General features: G+C 44.4%; 1 protein-coding gene and 1 long non-coding RNA gene across 3 annotated transcripts in view; one reads left to right on the forward strand and one right to left on the reverse strand.

Annotated features, from left to right (window-relative positions):
* Positions 1 to 3,847: 3,847 nt before the first annotated feature.
* ATP6V1G1 (ATPase H+ transporting V1 subunit G1) lies at positions 3,848 to 11,456 on the reverse strand. Its single transcript, XM_058694388.1, has 3 exons — positions 11,276 to 11,456; positions 7,097 to 7,197; positions 3,848 to 4,660 (listed from the first exon to the last, which is right to left on the reverse strand). Exons 1-3 carry the CDS (start codon positions 11,355 to 11,357, stop codon positions 4,487 to 4,489), a joined length of 357 nt encoding a protein of 118 aa, XP_058550371.1. The 5' UTR covers positions 11,358 to 11,456; the 3' UTR covers positions 3,848 to 4,486.
* A 93-nt stretch (positions 11,457 to 11,549) lies between these two features.
* Positions 11,550 to 21,220, forward strand: part of LOC131491445 (uncharacterized) — a 44,785-nt gene continuing 35,114 nt past the window's right edge. For both annotated transcript variants that reach the window (XR_009251462.1, XR_009251461.1), the window contains exon 1: positions 11,550 to 11,685. This is a non-coding gene — a long non-coding RNA (uncharacterized LOC131491445). The remainder of the gene's footprint in view (positions 11,686 to 21,220) is intronic.

Here is a 21,220-nt window from a genome sequence, read left to right on the forward strand (position 1 = left end):
CTGCCGTCTCCCAGACTGCCCCTCAAGGAAAGAAAAACAGAAGAGGTGAAAGAGGAGGAGCACGGGAGGCTCGTGGGCGCAGGTCCTTTCCACCGAGCAGCTTTCATTGACTTCTGGTGCCATCCGTCTTCCAGCGGGGAAGCCCAAGCGTGCCAAGAATGTTAGCTACAGGCTTTGAAGCTTTACGAGGCTGGGTACTCCACCCACCACACACCTCAGGAAAAGCCTGGAGGCCTGGCACAGTAGGTTTTCCCTCGCAGCCTTCAGTCTGATCCGGTTGGACTTGATGCCCATTCTTGTGGCTTCCTTGCCCTGTGACCTTGAGCATTCGATAAACCTCTCCGGGCCTCAGCTTTCCCATCCATGGGAGTGAGATCCTGTGCCTAAACTGCAGGGCTGTTGTATGGTTACACAAGTGCCTGGAACACAGCCTCCCTCACTTGAAGGATGCAGAGACTCTGTGACTGGCCTCTGATAAACTGCCTCATCTTTCAGCAATTCAGGGCTTGTTTTCCACCCATAAAGCAGGAATAGCACATCTTCGGGAATTTGTAGGTATTACACACAAGATCTGACTTTCTGTAAGCTATTTCACGTCTTCTATCAAGGAGAACGTCAGTAGGTCTGAGCCATGGCATCAAATAGAATGGCCAAAGAGTTTCTGTGCTTCAGTAATGGACAATACTGAGGGCATCCTTCTCTCTAGACAAAGGGGTCACCTGTCACGAAATTGGCCAGAGGAGGGGCGCCTGGCTGGCTCAGTTGGTAGAGCATACCAACTCTTAATCTCAGGGTTGTGAATTCAAGCAGCCTCTTAAAAAAATTAAAAAAAAAAAAAAAAAAAGAAAAGAAATTGCCCAGTGGAGCAATTAATCTAGGATTCAAGAGCGGTAAAGCAAAGAATCACACAGGTGAGAAACATAAAAGGGGAGACACATATGCTCCGTGCTGAGCGCATGCAGTGGTTAAGCACAGATTCTTGGCTAGACTGCCAGTCTTGATCTTGGCTCTACTATGGCGCATCCTTGCAACTCGGCCTCATCGCCTGCAAAATAAAGTGCTTTGAGGATGAGTTAATACACACGCAAAAGTACTTAGAACATCAGCCGGCATAGAGAAAGCTATTAACAATTGTAGATGGTTTTTACTCACCCAAGATCCAAAATACCCCAGGGCGATCCCTTCTGACTCCCTTGCAGTTAGGTTGGCTCATGTGACCCACGCCCATCAGTGGGCTGAGAACAAGCGCCCGTGTCATTTCAGGACTGAAGCACGGAAGAGTTGGTGCGTGTTTGCCAACTTTTCCTTACCCCCCGCCGTCAGGGAAACCATGTGCTAAGATGGGAGAGCGGCAAAGTGGAAGTAAACTGAGTCACTGGATCACCGCATGGAGAACAGCTGCCCTGCAGCGAATTTTAGAAAATTAGGAAACATTTGCTGAGCACCTGGAGCGTTCCAGGAATTACATGTAGTACTTTGTTTTTAATAATTCTGTTGTTGCTACAGGAGAGTGGTTCTTAACCGGGGGAGGTTTGGGCCCCCAGGGGACATCTGACAATGGAGATATTTTTGACTGTCACAACCGAAGGGCTACTACTGGCATCCAGTGGGTAGAGGCCAGGGACGCTGAATGACCCTGCATATGGATGAAAAGTGCACAAAGAAACCCTCCTGTGGCAGCCCAAGCACTGAGCGATGAGCACCAGTGTCCTCGATCTTCCAGAAATCTCCTGCGCGTACACACAGGCACACCCGTATCCTTTATGCTCAGTGGGAACAAATTGCACACTGTTCTACACGTGTATCTTCACATTCTTTCCGTGTCAGAACCAACCCTATCTGCCTTAGTGCTCAAAGAACCAAACGTGCTGATTTCTCACATCAGGGCACAATGGGAGGCCTTCCCCATTGTGGAAGACAATCTATCTTCGTCGATCAATTTATGTTCGTCCCAGCCCCACTCCCAGAAATCGATAGATTCAACTGGCCCGGGAAGGCCTGCATACCCACCATTTTCCCTGAGTACCATCAAGCTTGAAGGCTACAGCTATTCCCTCCCTCTGCGCCTGGCTCTCACGGGATCTCATTCCACCCTGAGTCTCCAGTCTCACTCACTCTATTCCCCCTTCCCCACAGGCATTTAAACGTGTTCTCACCTCCCTCACACCACCTCATCCATCAGCCACTACTGCCACCCTTCCCCCTTCTAGAACGGCCAAGTCTCTCCACTCACTCACGTTACATTCAATTCACTCTTCAGACCGTTTAGGTTCCTCTCTCCCAGACCACCAAGCTCGAACTTTTCACATCTTACCTTTCCTGTCAACTGACCCTACAGCACACCCCTTTTGAAGTACTTATGTTGCTTCTACAACTTTACCAACATTCAGCTGGTGGGCTGGAAGCAGAGTCCAGCAAAAATATATGTGAGTACAACCCTATTAATCCAGGATGAAAATATTGGTGGCAACCAGGTTAAATACTGGGTGTAAACCAGTGAATGCAGGTGCTGCTTCTTCATGGTCCTCCAGTTTGGGAAATCTGTATTTGTGGTAGGCACGGGTGTGGGGTTTGCTGCACTTAGCAACAGCAGGAATAAAGTCCTAACAAAACCGGGTACACTACGGAACACATTAAGATGGAGAGGTTTATTACAGATCCAAATCAAAATAGCAAACAAGCAATCTGACAACTCTAGAGTTCAGGAGAGAAGTTGCATATAAATTAGGGTCTTCAACATAGATGGTATCCAAAGCCATGAAAAGTAGGTGGGTTTCAACAAGGGAAGGAGTGTAGACAAGTCCAAGAACAAATCCCTGGGAAAAGAGGAGCTGGAACTGGCAAGAGTCCGAGGAGGAGCAGGGTAGCACATCACTGCACAACAAGGCTAAGGAAGCGGTTCTGGAAGGAATAGTCAGACCTGTCAAACAGGACTGAAGGTTAAGTAGAAGACTGGACCTCTCAATGTGGTCAGCACTGCTGACCTTGACATGCGGCTTCAGTGGGGTGGCAAGCCTGATGGGAGTGCTTGAACAGTAAAAACTGGGAAAGCTCGTATAGAAAACTCACCCGAAGGGGGCGCTTGGGTGGCGCAGTCGGTTAAGCGTCCGACTTCAGCCAGGTCACGATCTCACCGTCCGTGAGTTCGAGCCCCACGTCAGGCTCTGGGCTGATGGCTCGGAGCCTGGAGCCTGTTTCCGATTCTGTATGTCTCCCTCTCTCTCTGCCCCTCCCCCGTTCATGCTCTGTCTCTCTCTCTCCCAAAAATAAATAAAAAATGTTGAAAAAAAAAAAAAAAAAAAAAAGAAAACTCACCCGAGGAATTCTACTATAAAAAAGAACAGAAACTGGAGACGGACGTGGCCTGAGACCAACCCATCCTGAGTCATATAAAATGTGATTTCTTTAAAGGGCATCTAATTCCCTCCTACTATTTCAGAACAAGGAAGGAAATCCCATCATGCTCTCTTTCAACTGTTTTCATCTACTAGAAATTATTCTGCAGCCAGACTTGCTGCTAATAGAGAGCCACAGAGCATTGAATTCCTAAGAGTGAAGTTCCTATAGGTATTAGGCTTATCAGGTAGCCCACCAGGGAGGAAATAGGGCCACCCCAGTAGACGAAAGGCAAACTGCAGACTTACTACTTAAATGCTGTTTTCAAACTAGTGGGCTGGGTAAAATCAGAAGTGATTTCCTTCCTGCTAAGATACATACCGCAAATATTTTCTAAGTATGCGTGCAAATGGGTACGTGATACATGTGCTAATTTAATTTCCTAAGTGAAATTCTGCACAACATCTGGGTCAGAGTGTACTTTGCATTATCAAAAAGGATGAACCAGAAGAAGGGAAAATGCATGACAAAGTCTTTACTTTTAAATGATTATCAGTACACGATGTAACAAGTTTTGGAATTCTATCAGCTAGTAATTTTGATTAAGAGAAACTAAAAGCAGCCCAAACAATTATACTAGTATTTATTGTTCTAACCCTTAGCCAGAAAGGACTATTTTAAGGCTGGCTGCTGCTTCACACAAGTTACAAATAACTATTTACTACTTTTTCATAGATAAAGCCCCTGACCTTTAAGAAAGCTATAGGGAAAAAAAATATTTAATCCCTTTCTTTCTTTAAAAAAAAAAAAAAAAAAAAAAAAAAAAATTTAATTTTTTTTTTTTTTACTACATCTAAGAAAGAAAAAGTATTGATATATATGTTGCTTGAGCTAAAAGGCATAGGAAAACAGACAACATATACACTTTAAATTTTAAGAAATATGAGGTAAAAGAAAATCTTTGGATAAGCTCTAAGTTTGTACAAAGAAGCTAGGTCTGCTATTCTCTAAAAAGTGAAGGGATCTACTATATGACATACAGAAATAATTTAATGCCTTTTCACAAGAAAGTAACTCAAGCTTTGCTGAAGCCTCATAACCACGAACGCATTGAAAAATGCCAATCCGCGCAGAGCTGCTCCTTCCTCCCCTATCCGTTTATGCGGTAGTTTTCGTGGATTTCTGGCCGGATGTCACAGACAAAGGCCAAGAGGTTATCCAGGACTTCATCCCTGTTCTGCTGGAAGTAGGTCTGGAGGATGGTCATCTTCTCCTGGGTCTCCTTCTCCACCTCAGTGCTGCAGCTGCCGTGGGATCCCAGGGCCTGGAGTCGGGGGGGCAAGGACACACAGGGAAGGTCAGGCTGATGCTCTGGTTGGCACAACCTCCTTAGTTCTGGAGAAACCCAGTCTCGTCGGTGAATACAAAGAATCAGCTGCAGGCAGTGTGACCTCGTGACTGAAGAGCATGCGGGAAGGTGGCGTTCCCAGTTACTGGGAGCAAAGAAAGGACGCAATCCCTTGGTGGCCAACCTTCACACATCTATCAAAAGGTAAACTGCACAGCGTTTCCACCGCTCAGAAACTACCCCGGAGAGCAGTCCCTTCACATCTCTCTAGTGTCTAACGGATCGCCTTAACCAAAGACTGGAAAGAACCTTAAGACCCAGAGTACAGCAAGACGGGACAAACTGTCAAATATGCAGTTTAAGAGGAAAAAAGCAAGACGTAAAATGGTGTCAGCGTGGTTGGTAAATGCATATCCTTGTGTGGTTTTAAAAGGCAGAAATAAGTGATGTTAAAAAAAAAAAAAAGTCAAAAAAAAAAAACAAACCTGAGGGCTTGTGCACTCAGGATGCAGTTCGGGAGGAACCCGCAGTTTACATTAACCAACACTGGTTAATGTTCTAGTTCTTACATTCGGCAGTGGATTCACCAGCATTATGAATACATGACATCTTTTCTTTCAAACAGAATATTCTAGAAGGATTTGCAAGAAACTACTAACAGTGACTGCCTCTGAGGAGGAGTCCAGGTCTGGGTGGGAGGGAAACTAACTTCACCGTTGCCCTATTTTACTGCTTGAATTTTTTTACCATATTCGTGTCTTACCCCTTCAAATTCCAGTCACAATATAACACACATGGATGGATAAATTTCCTTTATCCTCAGTCTTCACAGTATGGCTGGCTTTTGTCAAGTGTACGCCTACTTGATTAGAATGAGACCTATCAGGTTCTTGAAGACAAAGCTTTTTTGCATCTGATCCTTTCTATCTTGTAACCTGTTTCTGCCTCTTTACGTGTACGTTAACAGCTACAGGCCTTCCTATCTGTATGCACACTACAGTGCTTAACAAGAAAGCATTCTCTCGCATGTTACCTATTCCTCCAAAACCTGTTCAGAAGTCATCCCTCCACTTTTCACAGATGAGGAGACCCAGGCTCAAAGAGGTCAAAGTGAACATGCAAGGATTCAAACCCAAGTTTCCTGAGTTCAAACTTATGACCCTTCATCCTATATTGTAACTGTTCATATTAGCAGAATAAGGGGCCATCGCCTATTAGCTCAGTCGCTAACTCCTACTTTTAAAATTTTAGTCCAAAAACCCTACTGCGGGGAAGGGATAGGAGAGGGGGACACTACCTCTGTTCTATAAATAGACACCGTATGCCAAGTCTGGGTACGTGGTCACAAAGCCCAAGGGGTTACCACAAACATTGCTGGAAAACCTCGGGGCTCATGCCTACACCACAGCGCCGATCCAGGCTCTGTGAGTAACTGCAGCGTAGATGTAAAAATAAGATGAAGTGGTCGCCCCGACAAGAGTATTTCCACACTGTTCTGTGGGCGGTCTGACAGTTTACAGCACCCATCTACCCTGCTGCGAGAGCCAGAGACACTTTAAGTTTTAACAGCACGGTAGCCGCCCAGTGCAAAGACAAAAGGAACTTTTGCCACTTACTGCTCAGAGGGAGAGGCATGTGCCTCAGGCCTGGGAGGGTGTGCGCCTGGAACACCCAATGCAGGCCACAGGGCAGGACTTGAGAATGGAGCCCACAAAGACAAGGCAGAGTTGAGAGATGGAAATGAAGTCCTGAGAGCATTATTTAAGCTCCTGATCAAAATAAAGTTAGCCTTTTGCCTGGGTTTTTCATTATACAAGCCAATAAATTCCATTTTCCTTAAAATCAGCCTGAATTGCTTTCTGTTACCTGACAGTTTCTTTTCTCTGTAAAGCCCTCCTTCATCCCTTCCCCTCTCTGGGATCTGTTGCTGTACCAGTACTTCATGCATCTCACGCTCCCTGGCCTGGCCTGTACTGTCGCTAAGTGTCTCTACTACACTGAGGTGGGCTCCGTCTGATGGATGCTTACGACCACCGTGGCTCTCTCACAGCTGGAACTCCGCCAGACTTGCGTTTCGTTGCCGAGTCTCCCTGACCATCAGACTATAGGAGGTAAGCTCCACGAGGCAGGGACCATGTCGACTTCTGCTCACAGCTGACCCCCTAGCATCTGGCACAAGCTAACATGTTTAACAGATATTTGTGAAATGACTAAGTGAAGACCAGGGTTCAATGTTAGTTAAAAACTGATCACCGAGGAGACTCAGCCTGAGCATCTAAAAGACAAACCTTCAAATTTCTGCCAGAAATCACAATCTCCAAGCTATGCTAGATATTTTGAGAGCCTGGGGAAAAGGGAAGAAGAGGAAAGCCTCAGGAAACTAAAGCAGTAATGAAAATAAACCAGGCCCACCGCAGCTTCCTTGGCCTTGAACTCCTTCTCCCTTTGCAGGCGGTACTGTTCAATTTCAGCCTGAGCTTCTTCTTTGGCCTGCTTCAGCCTCCGGTTCTTTCCTGTTTTCAAAGGAAAAAGCTGCATCAAGAAGTGGTTAAAAGACAAGTAGAAGAGGAAGCAGAAACTGAGATAGTAAATTCTAACAGGTAACAAGGAAAAAAGTTTTATGCTATAGTCCCAAGAGACATGCACGGGGGAATTCAAAGCTAACTAGCAGTATAGGTTCCTGCCTCCTGCAAGCTGTACTTAGCTAGGAAGTGACTAGATAAAAAGGACCGTCTTCCATAACTACAAACAGAAAAATGATGGAAACAATTCTGCAATGTGTCAGAATATTCTCTCAATCCCCACTGTTAAGAACCAACATAAAATGGGTGACATTACCCATCTGGGGAATTCTTGCTCTTCCTAAGAAGTAAACACCTAAGTATGCTGTTGATTGTAACTAGAGGTCTGCTTAGAAGCTGAGTGAGGAGAGGAATATGCTCCCAAGAGACAGTAACCTAAAATGTAACTAATGAGACACATGATGTAATATTGGAAACTAAAACCATGCCTGTGCACAAGGAAATAAGTAACAAAGTGGTTCTGGGAAGGCATCCTGAAATGGGGAGCACTGGACGGTAAGACTGCACAAGCATCTAAGAAGTGAGGAGACACAGGGGCTCTGGTTTCTAGAGAATAAACGTACAGCTGAAAAGATTCTTTAAATTCCATCAGACCCTGTCTGAAAACAGACCACAAGACCAGCCAGCATATATTCTCTGCTTTGATCCTCTGCTCACTGATCAAACTTCTCAGAAACCCAAATTGAAACTATATGATCAACCTGAGCATTTATTTAATCCAGAGCAAAAGACATCCTGCACCTAAAAGTAAGCTTTATTAGACATTCTTGTACAACAATTTCCCAAATCCCACTCAACCCATGTAGACAAATGAAAGTGAATTTAACCTCCCATCTCCTGATGAAGAACAGGATTTGGGATGTATAATGACCCCACATCAACACTCCATCATGTTTCTGGTGAAACAATCAACAGACCTCTCTAAAAACCCCAAACCTATTTCTGTAAGTGTATGTTTTCTCCAGTATTATTTAGGGCCTACTGCTGTCCCTGTGAGCTAACTTCTACCCCTGTCCTCCACATGTCATCTTCCTTATCACCCATCTCCAAACCCACACTTCAGAGCTGAAGATCTTTTCTAAACCAACAATCTACAAGTAACACTTATGACTCAAACATTATGCGAGCTCCACGTAATTTCACAATATCACTCTCCTGGTCACTCCCAACTCCCAAAGTTCTCTGAATTAAGATAAACCATTCCCTGCCCATCACATATCTTCAAGGTTCAATGCTGATAGGCTTGTCTGAAAACCAAAAATAAATACTTGAACAGGAAACCATATTTCTTTTACACCTTATTTTTGTGGGAGCCAGTGTTTTCACTGAAACAGCTACGTCAATAAAATAAACCATAACACATTTTTTTTTTTAAGTTTTATGGTCCAAAGCAACAATTTCAAGAAAAATTTAAGTAGGATCCCTTTGCCACATATGTACTGCCTCTTCCCAATTCCTAAATGGGCAAGATAACCATAATTACAAATCAAAAAAGGCAGTGATTTTTTTCAAATTGTAGCTCTTGTCAATATTTCTGTTTCTTTTTTAAAAAAAAATTTTTTTTAACGTTTATTTTTTTTTAATTTTTTTTTAAATTGTAACATTTATTTATTTTTGAGACAGAGAGAGACGGAGCATGAACAGGGGAGGGGCAGAAAGAGAGGGAGACACAGAATCTGAAACAGGCTCCAGGCTCTGAGCCTGGGCTCAGACGCGGGGCTCGAACTCATGGACCGTGAGATCATGACCTGAGCCGAAGTCAGATGCTTAACCGACCGAGCCACCCAGGCGCCCCTTAACATTTATTTTTGAGACAGAGACAGACAGAGCATGAACAGGGGAGGGGCAGAGAGAGAGGAAGACACAGAATCGGAAGCAGGCTCCAGGCTCTGAGCCATCAGCCCAGAGCCCGACATGGGGCTCGAACTCACGAACCGCGAGATCATGACCTGAGCCGAAGTCGGACGCTTAACCGACTGAACCACCCAGGCACCCCTCAATACTTCTGTTTCTAATTACTGCAAATTCTGAGATGTATATTAGCCATAAACTCACTCCTTTAAAACAAATTCATTCAGTAAATATGTAATAGCTATATGACCTATACAAGACCCTGCACCAAGCTTGATGAGATAAAGAAAACATGACCCCTACATCCAAGACACTCAGAATTATTCCGACCATTTTACAAGTATTTGTTCCTGCACCTCCCCCAAATAATCTCACATACTTCCCAACAGTAACTTCTGTTACTAATGAGCCACCACAGGACAAACTCTGAGAAGTCATTCTGGAAATACTTTATCATCAAGACCATGATGAGAAATATTCTATGAAGAACACAAAACTTTCCAGTCACCAGGGCAAGAATAAAAGGCTTGTTCCCATCATCCCCAGCTCCCTCAAAGAAAGCTTTTCCTATGAAATAGAGTATTTCATAGGAAATACTCTAAGCCAGAAAGTATAAGAGCCGTGCTTGAAATCTACTTGGGTATGGAATAAAAGTGTAAGTCTTATAACAGGAGAAACACCAAAGAATTACTAAGGGTCATACTCCTTGCATGGGAAAAGAGGCCTCTAGGCTCCCACTATGCTTTTTCTCACGGTATGGTCAAATCATTTCAATAAGCCTCCTATCACCCATCTGTATAACAGGGATAAGGATACCTATCTCACCAGATGGGAAAATGAATACATACAATTAAGTTACACACAGTCCATGTACTCCAGGAGCTTAGTCTAGTGACTAAGCCCTATTAAGAAACCGGTTATCACATCGCGATGACAGAAATAAGGTCTTAGGAAGGACTCAGCCTGGTTTGAGAGAAGGACAAAGCAGGGAAGGCTTCCTGGAAGAAATGCTGCCTAAATTTTGAGATCTGAAGAAAGACTAAGTGTTAAAGAGAGAGGAAACTAGGAAAAGGCACTTTCAACTGGAGAAAACAGCTGTACCGAGGCTTGCAGGTGAAATAAGGCATCACAGTGGTCCAGGATGGCTGGAAGAGAGAACCCAAAAATGAGATGAGGGAAGAAAGCTAGAGCCCGATCCAAAAACACTGCCTACACCCTATTAAGGAATCTGGTCTGGGCAACCCAGCCCTCTCACTCTTGAGAGCTTTGTACTTTTGCTCAATAAACCCTACTGTTCTGCTCAGAAAAAGAAAAAGAAAAAAAAAAAGAAAAGAAAAAGGAACCTGGTCTTTATTCTGCAGGCGCTAAACTGACTGTAAAGGAAGTGGGGAAGTCCTATCTGCACCCCAGGGAGGATTCTGATGGAAGGAGAATACTCTTGGAGGAGGTTAGATCCACCCGTTAAGTTCCTTAGCAACCTTACACTTCTAACTCTAGCCCCCATCTCACCTGCAACTAACCCACCCAGCATTGGCTTCCTCCACTGGGACTTTTGAATACCATGATGATGGAGACACCGGTCACTGGTACACCGGGTAATGCGTCTGGCACATATTAATCACATTTAAAAAAAAATTTTTTTAAAGGAATTAACGAATTTCCAGAGCCTCAGGAAACCTAGTGTCCCGGACTAAGATGCTAGCTGTGGCGATGGGGGAAAAGTAAACAGGCGTATACATCTTGGCTACTGTCTAAACGTGGCGAACAAGAGAAGCAGACGTGGCAAAGAGGACTCTGTGTTCAACAGCATGGATTACGGTAGCTCTGTACACGGACACAAAACAACCCAAAGGAGCAAGTGACAGGGAGAAAGACGAGTTCCGTTTGAATAGCCCATTTCACAAGCCTCCCAAGACCCAAGGTCATCCACCTACTATTGTCTCCACGCCCTGTCTACTACCCCACATCGCGGCTTCCAGTCGACCCGCAAGCCTTCCAGAGCCTCAGATCCAGACAGTTTAGAGCCACACAAGATCCCGCGATTGTCACCACCACTCCACGCCGCAGTTTTTCGGGCCTCATCTACCTACGACCTCCTGCGGCCTGGCGGCGTTTCGTGCACTGGTACCACGCCTGGCCGCCCCACCCCGAAACTCACGCTTGCGGGCCTCCGACACCTTCTCGGCGGCCCGCTTCTCGGCCTGCAGCAGCTGCTGGATGCCCTGCGACTGGCTGGCCATGGCGGTGGCGACTCCGAGGCCGAGGTAAGCGGCCTAGATCAGCGAGATCACCCCCTCGGGTCAGCTGACCCAGGAGCCGAGGATCTGCGCCTGCGCTGTGAGGCGGCGCCCCGCCCGCCGCCACGTGACTACCGCAGCGCCGCGTCAGCTGACTGCACAAGGCGTCTGGTGACTGGACCGGGAAGGGAGGGGCGAGGGGAGGAAGAGTGGGATGTCTCGGCTGCGCCTGCGCAGGATCTGTCTTCTGTCTTCACCCCCTTCCTCCTCTCAGCGCCCCCGCTCCTTGCGTGGCTGTTCCTTCGCTAGTTCGGTTGTGGTAGCTGCCCCGGTGTGTCGTTTTTGCTATAATCTCTCGCTTTACAATATACGCGCCTTAAGGTCGGGAGAGGAAGAGCCAAGCCAAACACAAAGAGGTTCCCTTATTTTGCACTCTTCTTTACTCTCCCCTTTCTGGAATTTTCTTTGGCACTCAAATATATTAGGGGGCACGTTAGAAAAATTCTTACCAGGCTCAGGGGATAGAGTGTGGATTGGGAATAGGGACACATGGGGACAGATATGCCACTTACGCTCTGTGATTTGGAGAAGGATGCTTTCCTCCTGTCTGAACCTCAGCTCAAAGAACGAGGTGGACTATTTGCCGTAAATATTTGATGAATGCCTGCCATGATCCTAGACCACTGTACGTACTGAGGAACTAGAGAGTCAAACAGAGTCCCTGGTGGAGTGCACAGTTGATGAACAAAAAAAAAAATACATTAAAATAAATAGGAAATGGCAAACTGATACAGTAACGAAAAGAAAAGTGCTCTAAGAAGAGGGGCATGAGGGCTTTCCAAGGAAGTGGCATTTAAAATGAGATCAGAGGGGCGCCTTGCTGGCCCAGTTGGCTAAGCTTCCGACTTTGGCTCAGGTCATGGTCTCACGGTTTGTGAGTTCAAGCTCCACCTCCGGCTTTGTGCTAACAGCTCAGAGCCTGGAGCCTGCTTCAGATTCTGTGTCTTCCCCCGCCCCTCCCATGCTCATGCTCTGTCTCTGTTTCTCAATAATAAATAAACGTTAAAAAAAAAAATTAGAATGATATCAAAAGAGTGAGAAGTTAACCAGGAAAGAATTGGGTGGTGGGTTGGGGGTGGGAAGAGGAGTTAGGGTTGATTAGTGGAAAAGAACCAGCATGTCTGGATTTGGTGGGCGCAACTTGGCACAGAGATACCTCCCACCACAAATTGGTAGTTAGGAAGCCAGTAGTTGAGTTTACAACATGAGGGGTATTGCCCTAACACTTGACTGGTTCTGACAGCAACTCTAAAGTAATGTTATTAACCCCTTTCTATAACCAGACTGAAGCTCAGGGAGGTTAAGTAACTTGCCCAAAGTCACTCCCCTATTAACTGTCAGATGGGATCAGATGGGATATTTGAATCCAACCAGGCCTGCAAAGTGGAACATCTGATCCACTGTGCTCTACAGGAATCTCGTGGGCTGTGGGAAGGACCAGATGGTCTCCTGGTGCCACCAAGCACTGGGAACATAAAATAACGCCAGAACTTTTTGATAGAAGCATCTCTGCACTCTAGGAGGAGCTGGATTCATGGTTCAGGACATTGTTCACTGGATTAACATTAGAGATAGGGTTGGAAAGAAAGCTAAAATCCAGAACATCTAAGAACCAGCATTTGACTGGTCTCTGGGACTTTAAGTCCAGTCGTTGATTTCCTGGAAAGACTTGTCATTTTCAGTGTTCTAGGAAAATGTAATTCATTGAATCAACAGAGGACAATACATGCTCCTAAGGGTGGCAAGAGGATTAAGAGATGGTGGTAGCCAAAAAGTGGAAATAACCCAAATGCCTATCAAGTGACGAGTAGGTAAACAAAATGTGGCTTACCCATCGATGGAATATTATTTGATCATAAAAAGGAGTAAAGTACTGATACATGCTGCAATACGGGTCGACCTTAGTAACATGCTAAGTGAAAGGATCTGGGCACAAAAGACCACATATTGTGCAGGTCTGCTTATCTGAAGTGTTCAGAATAGACAAATCTTACAGAGACAGAAAGTAGGTTAGTGGCTACCCAGGAGCTGGGGGGGGGGGGCGCCGGGGGAGGGGGGAGAGGGAACAAGGAGTGAGGGCTCACTGGCAAGGGGGTTCTTTTTTGGGATCATGGAAATGTTATGGAATGAGGTAGTGGACAGCTGCACACCCTTGTGAATATACTCAAAATACCAAATTGTCTACTTTAAAACGGTAAATGGTACAGTGTGTGAATTATGTCACAATAAAGCTGTTACGAAGAGAGAGAAATGATGATAATGATGGAGGTGAAGCTTTTGCACGGTTTCTAGTCTGTCATCAATGCCAGGAGATGGAAGCTGTTGTTTTTATCTGGCTAGGGGGTAATTGTTTGATTTACAAATCTGGTCCTCCACTTAACAAAAGCCTTCACATGAGGGTTCCTCTAACAGCCAGCTTCCTGAAAGCATCGAAATTTCTACACATTCCAGAATTTTTTTTGCTTGCAACATTTCAAAAGTTTATTGTATAAAGAGAACAGTACTAGACAATCCATCCACTGAAATTTTCAGACTAGTGTATGTTTTCTGGTTATCTGAGTGGGTGTTTGTTGTCAGAACTTGGGTACTCTGGGGAGATGTCCTGAAATAACTAGGAAATGAGGGTGAAGCAATTGCCCTCCAGAGGAAACCCTGAAGTCTTGAGCCAGCAGTCCAGAGCGAAGATTCACAAAGTCATCTGAGGGACACAGAGTGGATCCCAGGCTTTGAACCCCTGATGTGCGGCTGTATTATCACATCTTTTTTTTTTTTTCCATTTTATTTATTTGAGAGAGAGAAAGCAAGTGGGGGAGAGGGGCAGAGGGAAAGAGAGAGACAGACAGAGAGAATCTTAACCAGGCTTCACACTCAGTGCATAGCCTCACACTAGATTCAATCCCACGATCCTGGGATCATGACCTGAGCTGAAACCAAGAGTCTACGTTCAACCGACTGAGCCAGCCAGCCAGCCACCCAGGCACTCAGCACATCCAAGAAAAGACTGTGCCCATTCTGATATGTGGCTGTTCAAACACAAGTCAGAAACAAGGTGAAGGAGCAATAATGACCTATACGGGTCCCAAGTCAGCAACAAGGGAAGTGTGACCTCTCATTGCCTTGCCTAAGGAAACTAGACAGTTGGGTTCAAATCCCAGCTCTGACATTTATCTGTGAGCCTCAGACTCCTCAGTTAAAAATGGAGTTAATGATAGTATAATAGGGTTATTGTGAGAGTTGAACTCGTTAATTCATGGAACTAGCTTTGTACTCACTATTCATAATAACATAGGTATCTGAATCCTTGTGACCGTGACTTCTCAAAGAAAGGTAATCAGTGAGCCTTATGTTTTTATCTATCAACCTGGTGTACTTAGTTAATGGAAGTTCACCTCAGAGAAAGTGACTGCTCTATAGAGACTTTGCAGGACCAGTGCTTATGGCTGAACAGGTTGTTCACCGCACAAGGAAGTGAGACTATGCTAAAAACCAGCTCATGCTCCACCCACTCTCCCCAGAGAGAGCACCTTTCTCTAATTCATTCAAAGGCTCCATGTGGCCAACTAGTAGTCCTGTAACAAAATCCAGGGTGGGGGGCCTGACTTGCCTCATGGGAAACTCATAAAGGAACTAAATGCCCCACCCTACCTCCACTCCCACATAGGGCCTCCTATGAGACAGGTTCTTGGTCTCTGCATATACATTTTCCACCTTGGAATGCTGATGACTAATAGTTAACCCTTACTCTTCCTTGATTTACACTGAAAATAATTCTAGGGGTGCCTGGGTGCCTCAGTTGGTTAAGTGTCTGACCCTTGATTTCAGCTCACGCCATGATCTCACAGGAACCCCACATTGGCCCTGCACTGACAGGTGCTTGGAATTCTCTCTCTTTCCTTCTGTCTCTGGACCTACCCCACTCATGCTCTCTTTCTCTCAGAATAAATAAACAAAAAAAAATTTTAAGTGGGGCGTCTGGGTGGCTCAGTCAGTTAAGCATCCAACTTCAGCTCAGGTCATGATCTCACAGTCCATGAGTTTGAGCCCCACGTCAGGCTCTGTGCTGACAGCTCAGAGCCTGGAGACTGCTTCAGATTCTGTGTCTCCTTCTCTCTCTGCCCCTCCCCTGCTCATGCTCTGTCTCTCTCTGTCTCAAAAATAAATAAAAACATTTAAAAAAAATTTAAAGAAAATAATCCTAAAGAAACTAAGATTCTATTCTCAAATTTTACTGGTGTTATAGAGAGAATATTTATCCTCCAGTGAACCCAGGTGCTGTGTATTGCTGGAATAGTTACAGGGTTCAGGACACATCAACCAAAAATATGGCACCTGGACATATTGACTATTTTAAACTGAAAGAATTTGAGAATCAGCATGTGCAGGAAGGATTCTTTGGCCTTCCCTTAAAGCAGGTCATGAGACTCTCATGTAAAAAATGCCTTCCCTATTTCCAGAGGAAAGGAACATCCTTATCTCCAAGGACCCCAAGAGGCTTCAAGAGAAATCAGGACAAACAGGCCTTGCTAAGTTTCCTCAAGTTTCCTCCTCTTAGCTCATACCCCTTTTGTTCTAACACATTTTCCATGACTTCCCACACTTCATCAAACAAGTGTAAAAATACTCAGTTTGAAGCACTTCCTCTGGTCTTCATTTCCTTATGAAGGCTCCCATGTCACATAGAACTTACCTTAAATAAATTTGGATGCTTTTCTCTTGTAAATCTGTCTTTTGTTATAAAGACCCAGCCAAAAACCTAAGTTGGGTAGAAGAAAGATATTTATCCTCCCTTACAATAGCATTTACTTGCTATTTCCATCTCTTCACAGACACAGATCTAGGATCTGCCTGGGTAACATTTATTTCTCTGCTTTCCCAGGAGCTAAGAAGCAGGCCTGGAAAGCAGGTCAAGGAACAAAGCATTGCAAATTATTCCTAGAAATTAACTACAAATGAGTCTGAACAAAGTCAGGACAAAAAGGTATTAATAGAGACACTCTTCATTAATTCATTCATTTATTAAAAAGTGTTTATTGAGCACCTGGTTTGTGCCAGCCTTCAGCAAGCTACCGTATATGAGCAAAACAGACACATTCTTTGTCCTCCTGGAGCTTGGAGTTAATGAGGGAGACAGCCAGACAAAAATGCCCACCAATGAATACATAATATTTAACTGAGTTAGATGCTCTGCAGTCAGGCTATCCAATATGGGAGACACTAGCCACATGTGGCTATAGGGAAATTGAAATGTGGCTAGTTTTTTTTTTAATTAAATATATTTTTTTACATTTATTTCTTTTTGAGAGGGGGAGGGGCAGAGAAAGGGAGACAGAGGATCTGAAGCAGGCTCCATGCTGTGAGCTCAGAGCTCAATGGGGGCTCGAATCCACGAACGTGAGCTTGTGACCTGAGCCAAAATCAAGAGTTGCTTAACCGACAGTGAAATGTGGCTAGTCTGAATTGAAATATGCTCTCAGAATAAAATATGTAACACATCTCAGGCTTTGCACCAAAAAATGTAAAATACCTCGTTAATAATTTTTTTATTGATGGTAGACTCGATAATATTTCAAATACACTGGGATAAATAAAATGTCTTATTAAAATTAATTTCACTACCTTATACCCATTAGGGAGGCTACTATAAAAAATAATGAGTGTTAGCAAGGATGAAAAGAAATGAGAACCCATGTGTGATGTTGGTGGGGATATAAAATGGTGCAGCTGCTGTGGAAAATAGTATGGTAGTTTGTCAAAAAATGAAAAGTGAAATTGTCATGTGATCCAGCAATTCTGTTTCTGGGCAGATAACCCCAAAGCAGGGTCTTGAAGAAATATTTGCACATCCATGTTCATAGCACTACTCATAATAGCCGTAATGTGGAAGAAACCCAGGTGTCCCTGAAGGGAAGAACAAACCATACAAAGGAAAGAAATGCTGACACCTGCCACAACGTGGGCGAGGCTTGAGCACATTATTGAGTGAAATAAGTCAGTAAAAAAGACAGATACTGTATGATTCCATTTATGGGAGGTACGTAGAGTCGTCAAACTCCTAGAGACAGAAAGTAGAATGGTAGTTGCCAGAGACTGGGGAAGAGGAGAATGGGGTGTGGTTTAACGGGTCGACAGTTTGGGTTTTGCAGAATGAAACAGGCCTGGGGATTGACTGCACAACAGTGTGAACGTACTCAACACCACTGAGCTGTGCACTTGAAAATGGCTAGGATAGTATGTTTTATGTGTATTTCACCGCAATTAAAACTTTTTAAATAAGGGGCGCCTGGGTGGCTCAGTCGGTTAAGCGTCCGACTTTGGCTCAGGTCACGATCTCGCAGTCTGTGAATTCGAGCCCCGCATCGGGCTCTGGGCTGACAGCTCAGAGCCTGGAGCCTGCTTCGGATTCTGTGTCTCCCTCTCTCTCTGGCCCTCCCCTGCTCACACTCTGTCTCACTCTCTCTCTTAAAAATAAATAAACATTTAAAAAATTTAAAAAAAAAACTTTTTAAATTAAAAAAACAAAAACATTGAATTTCACCTTTTCTTTTTACTTTTTCAAATTTGCCAAGAGGAACACTTAATATCACACGTGTGGCTCACATTGTATTTCCATTGGTGCTGCTCTAAAGGAAAAGAATTTTGACCTCCAGGGATTTTTGTTTTGTTTTTTGTTTTTTTAAAAGAATAACTATTCACTAAAGTAGTTATGCTCAAAATGTAATAGCGCTTTACATGTTGTGTTTGTGAAACCATTTCTGTTAACAATGTTTATAACCAAAAATTTCGATAGATTACAGATTTATTTAATTGTACTTGTCAGACACACAGTTGATAACCTTGAGGTGAAAATACATCAAAGGCATAGGAGTTCTTATTGCACATGTATCATGGAAGGTACATTTATTTACCACTTTTTACATATTCTAGATGACATTCAAATGAAGATAGTTGCTTCAAAGTGGTTGATAAACTTCTGGTGGTTGATGGATCTCTGGCAACTTTTAACTAAGGAACCTAGTCTGTACTGAAAAGGTAAAGGTAACCAGAAAAGCTTGAAGTGTCTAAACCCGGGTGGGGTTGAAGTCAGGAGGGGTAGAGAGTTTTTGAGGCAGAGAAAACAACTTGGGCAACAGTTTTTAGACAAAAGAGAGCATGGAAAATTCCAGAAAGAGCAATGGAGACTGGAATGCCCAGATAGAGAGGTAAGAAGGCCCAGAGATGAGTCCAGAGGGGCAGACAGGGGCCAGATCATGTAGGGCCTGGAGGTCTTGCTAAGAACTTCCATCTTTATCTGGAAAACAGTGGGAAGCCAGCAGAGAGGTGACAAGGATGCATTTGTCTTTGGAAAAAAAATTGCTCTTGCTCCATCTGTGTGTGTATGTGTGAGTAGTTACTGTATTTATTTTTTTTATAATTTTTAATGTTTTTTTAATTTAATGTTTATTTTATTTTTTAAGAGAGAGAGAAGAGACAGAGCACGAGCCAGGGAGGGGCAAAGGGAGACAGGAAGAGAGAGAATCCCAAGCAGACTCCACACTGTCGACAGAGAGCCTAGTGTGGGGCTCAGTCTCACAGACTGTGAGATCATGACCTGAACTGAAATCAAGAGTCGGATGCTTAATCAACTGAGTCAGCCAGGTGCCCCTAAGATTTTATTTTTAAGTAATCTCTACAACCAATATGGGGCTCAAACTCACGACCCCAAGATCAAGAGTCACATATTCCACTGACTGAGCCAGCCAGGTGCCCCTCTTTTTATCTTTTAAACAAGTGAAGCATAATATATAATTAAATATAGCTTAATTTTTATATCTTTTTTAATGAAATTGACAATGTTAAACTTTCTCTGAGTCCTGTGATCCTGGAAAACAGCAACAGTTCAAAAGTCTCCCTAACCTTTGTTTTCAAAAATCCCCCCATCTTTGTGTGTTCCTAGAAATGACTTACCCAAAAGGACCACTCTTCCCCATACAATTTATTTATCTATTTATTTATTTTAATGTTTATTTATTTTTGAGAGAGAGACAGAGAGACAGAGTGTAAGCAGGGGAGGGGCAGAGAGAGAGAGGGAGATACAGACACCAAAGCAGGCTCCAGGCTCTGAGCTGTGAGCACAGAGCCCAACAGGGAGCTTGAACTCACGAACCTCAAGATCATGACTTGAGCCAAAACCAGACGCTTAATTGACTGAGCCACCCAGGCGCCCCTTTCCCATACAATTTAGATAGGCTCCCTGGACACTCGTTGTCATGACTACCACAAATTCACAGATGACTTTCTTGTTTACTTAACAAAACCAACCACCGACGACCCTGGACTTCCCATTCTTTGCCTCACGAGCGATTAAGATTAGAATTGTTTTGGGGCACCTGGGTGGCTCAGTTGGTTGAGTGTCCGACTTCAGCTCAGGTCACGATCTCACCACTGGTGAGTTCGAGCCCTGTGTCAGGCTCTGTGCTGATGGCTCAGAGCCTGGAGCCTGCATCCGATTCTGTGTCTCCCTCTCTCTCTCTCTCTCTGCCCCTCCCCTGCTCATGCTCTGTCTCTGTCTCTCTCTCAAAAATAAATAAACATTAAAAAATTAAAAAAAAAAAAAGATTAGAATTGTTTGTCCCTCCAAAACCAGCCAGACACAGAGATAAACACTTCCTGTTCAGCTAGCTGAGACTTCCTCTGATTGCAAAACAATTCTAGCTCTACATCACCCTACCTGGAACTTGTGTTGCTCCTCCCTATAAGTCTAAGGTAAAGCCACCCTGCCAACATACCTTGACCTTCACACCTGGATGCCTCTCCCTGCTGTGATAACCTGAACAAAAATATCTCCATAATTCCCCTGTGCATTTTTGTCTCTGACAAGATCTTTCCAGGAAATACATTCATAAACCAGAACTTCAGTCAAACATACCATTCATTGAGCATCTTCTCCGTGCAAAGCACTTTGTGGGGCTCTAGATCGTGGGATGGATAAATCTGCCAGGAGCAATACACAATTACCTCTTAAGTAAATTGTTATCCCCACCATTTTCTATACAACAGCTTTCGAAAGTGATATCTTCAGAGAGGCATTATTATCTCTGTTTTCTTAGCCTCGCTTTTGTCTTCTGTAAAATGAAAATAATAGTCCTACCCTACAGGAATGTTGCAGGGGTGGGGTTGGGTGGTCAATGAGATAATGCAGGAAGTGTTGGCCTTTTATTTTTTTTAATCTTTATTTATTTTTGAGAGAGAGAGAGTGTGAACAGGGGAGGGGCAGAGAGAGAGGGAGACACAGAATCTGTAGCAGGCTCCAGGCTCTGAGCTGTCAGCACAGAGCCTGATGCAGGGCTTGAACTCACAGAGCACGAGATCATGACCTGAGCTGAAGTTGGACACAACCAACTGAGCCACCCAGGTGCCCCAAAACGTTGGCCTGTTATTATGGCTACGTTGGGAAGGCAGTCTGGTCTTCTGAAAGGAGAGGTCTTGTCTACAAGAAGATGCCCGATCACACTGTGTCTGCCACTCTCTCAGCTCACTTATGAGCCAAGTGGCCAGAAGGCAGACCCTTGCACACAGGTCGTCATGCTTTTGCTCACATAACCCTGCAACCCTGATGTAGCAGCAGCTGTCATTGCCCCATCCAGTTTCCTGTGACCTTTTAGAGGGCTCTAGCCCATTTCCATCAGTCAGTATCTGCATGTCTCAGCCTGAAGACTTTTTCTAACCCCCTTCTTCCGATGTGCAGAGCCAGCTGAAAGTGACCAGGAATTGACATCCCCAGGGAGCAACCCTCACCCAGTGGCACTAGGGAGTTGGTGTATGGATAT

The sequence above is a fragment of the Neofelis nebulosa genome, chromosome 12 (assembly GCF_028018385.1).
Source record: "Neofelis nebulosa isolate mNeoNeb1 chromosome 12, mNeoNeb1.pri, whole genome shotgun sequence".
Lineage (NCBI taxonomy): Eukaryota > Metazoa > Chordata > Mammalia > Carnivora > Felidae > Neofelis > Neofelis nebulosa.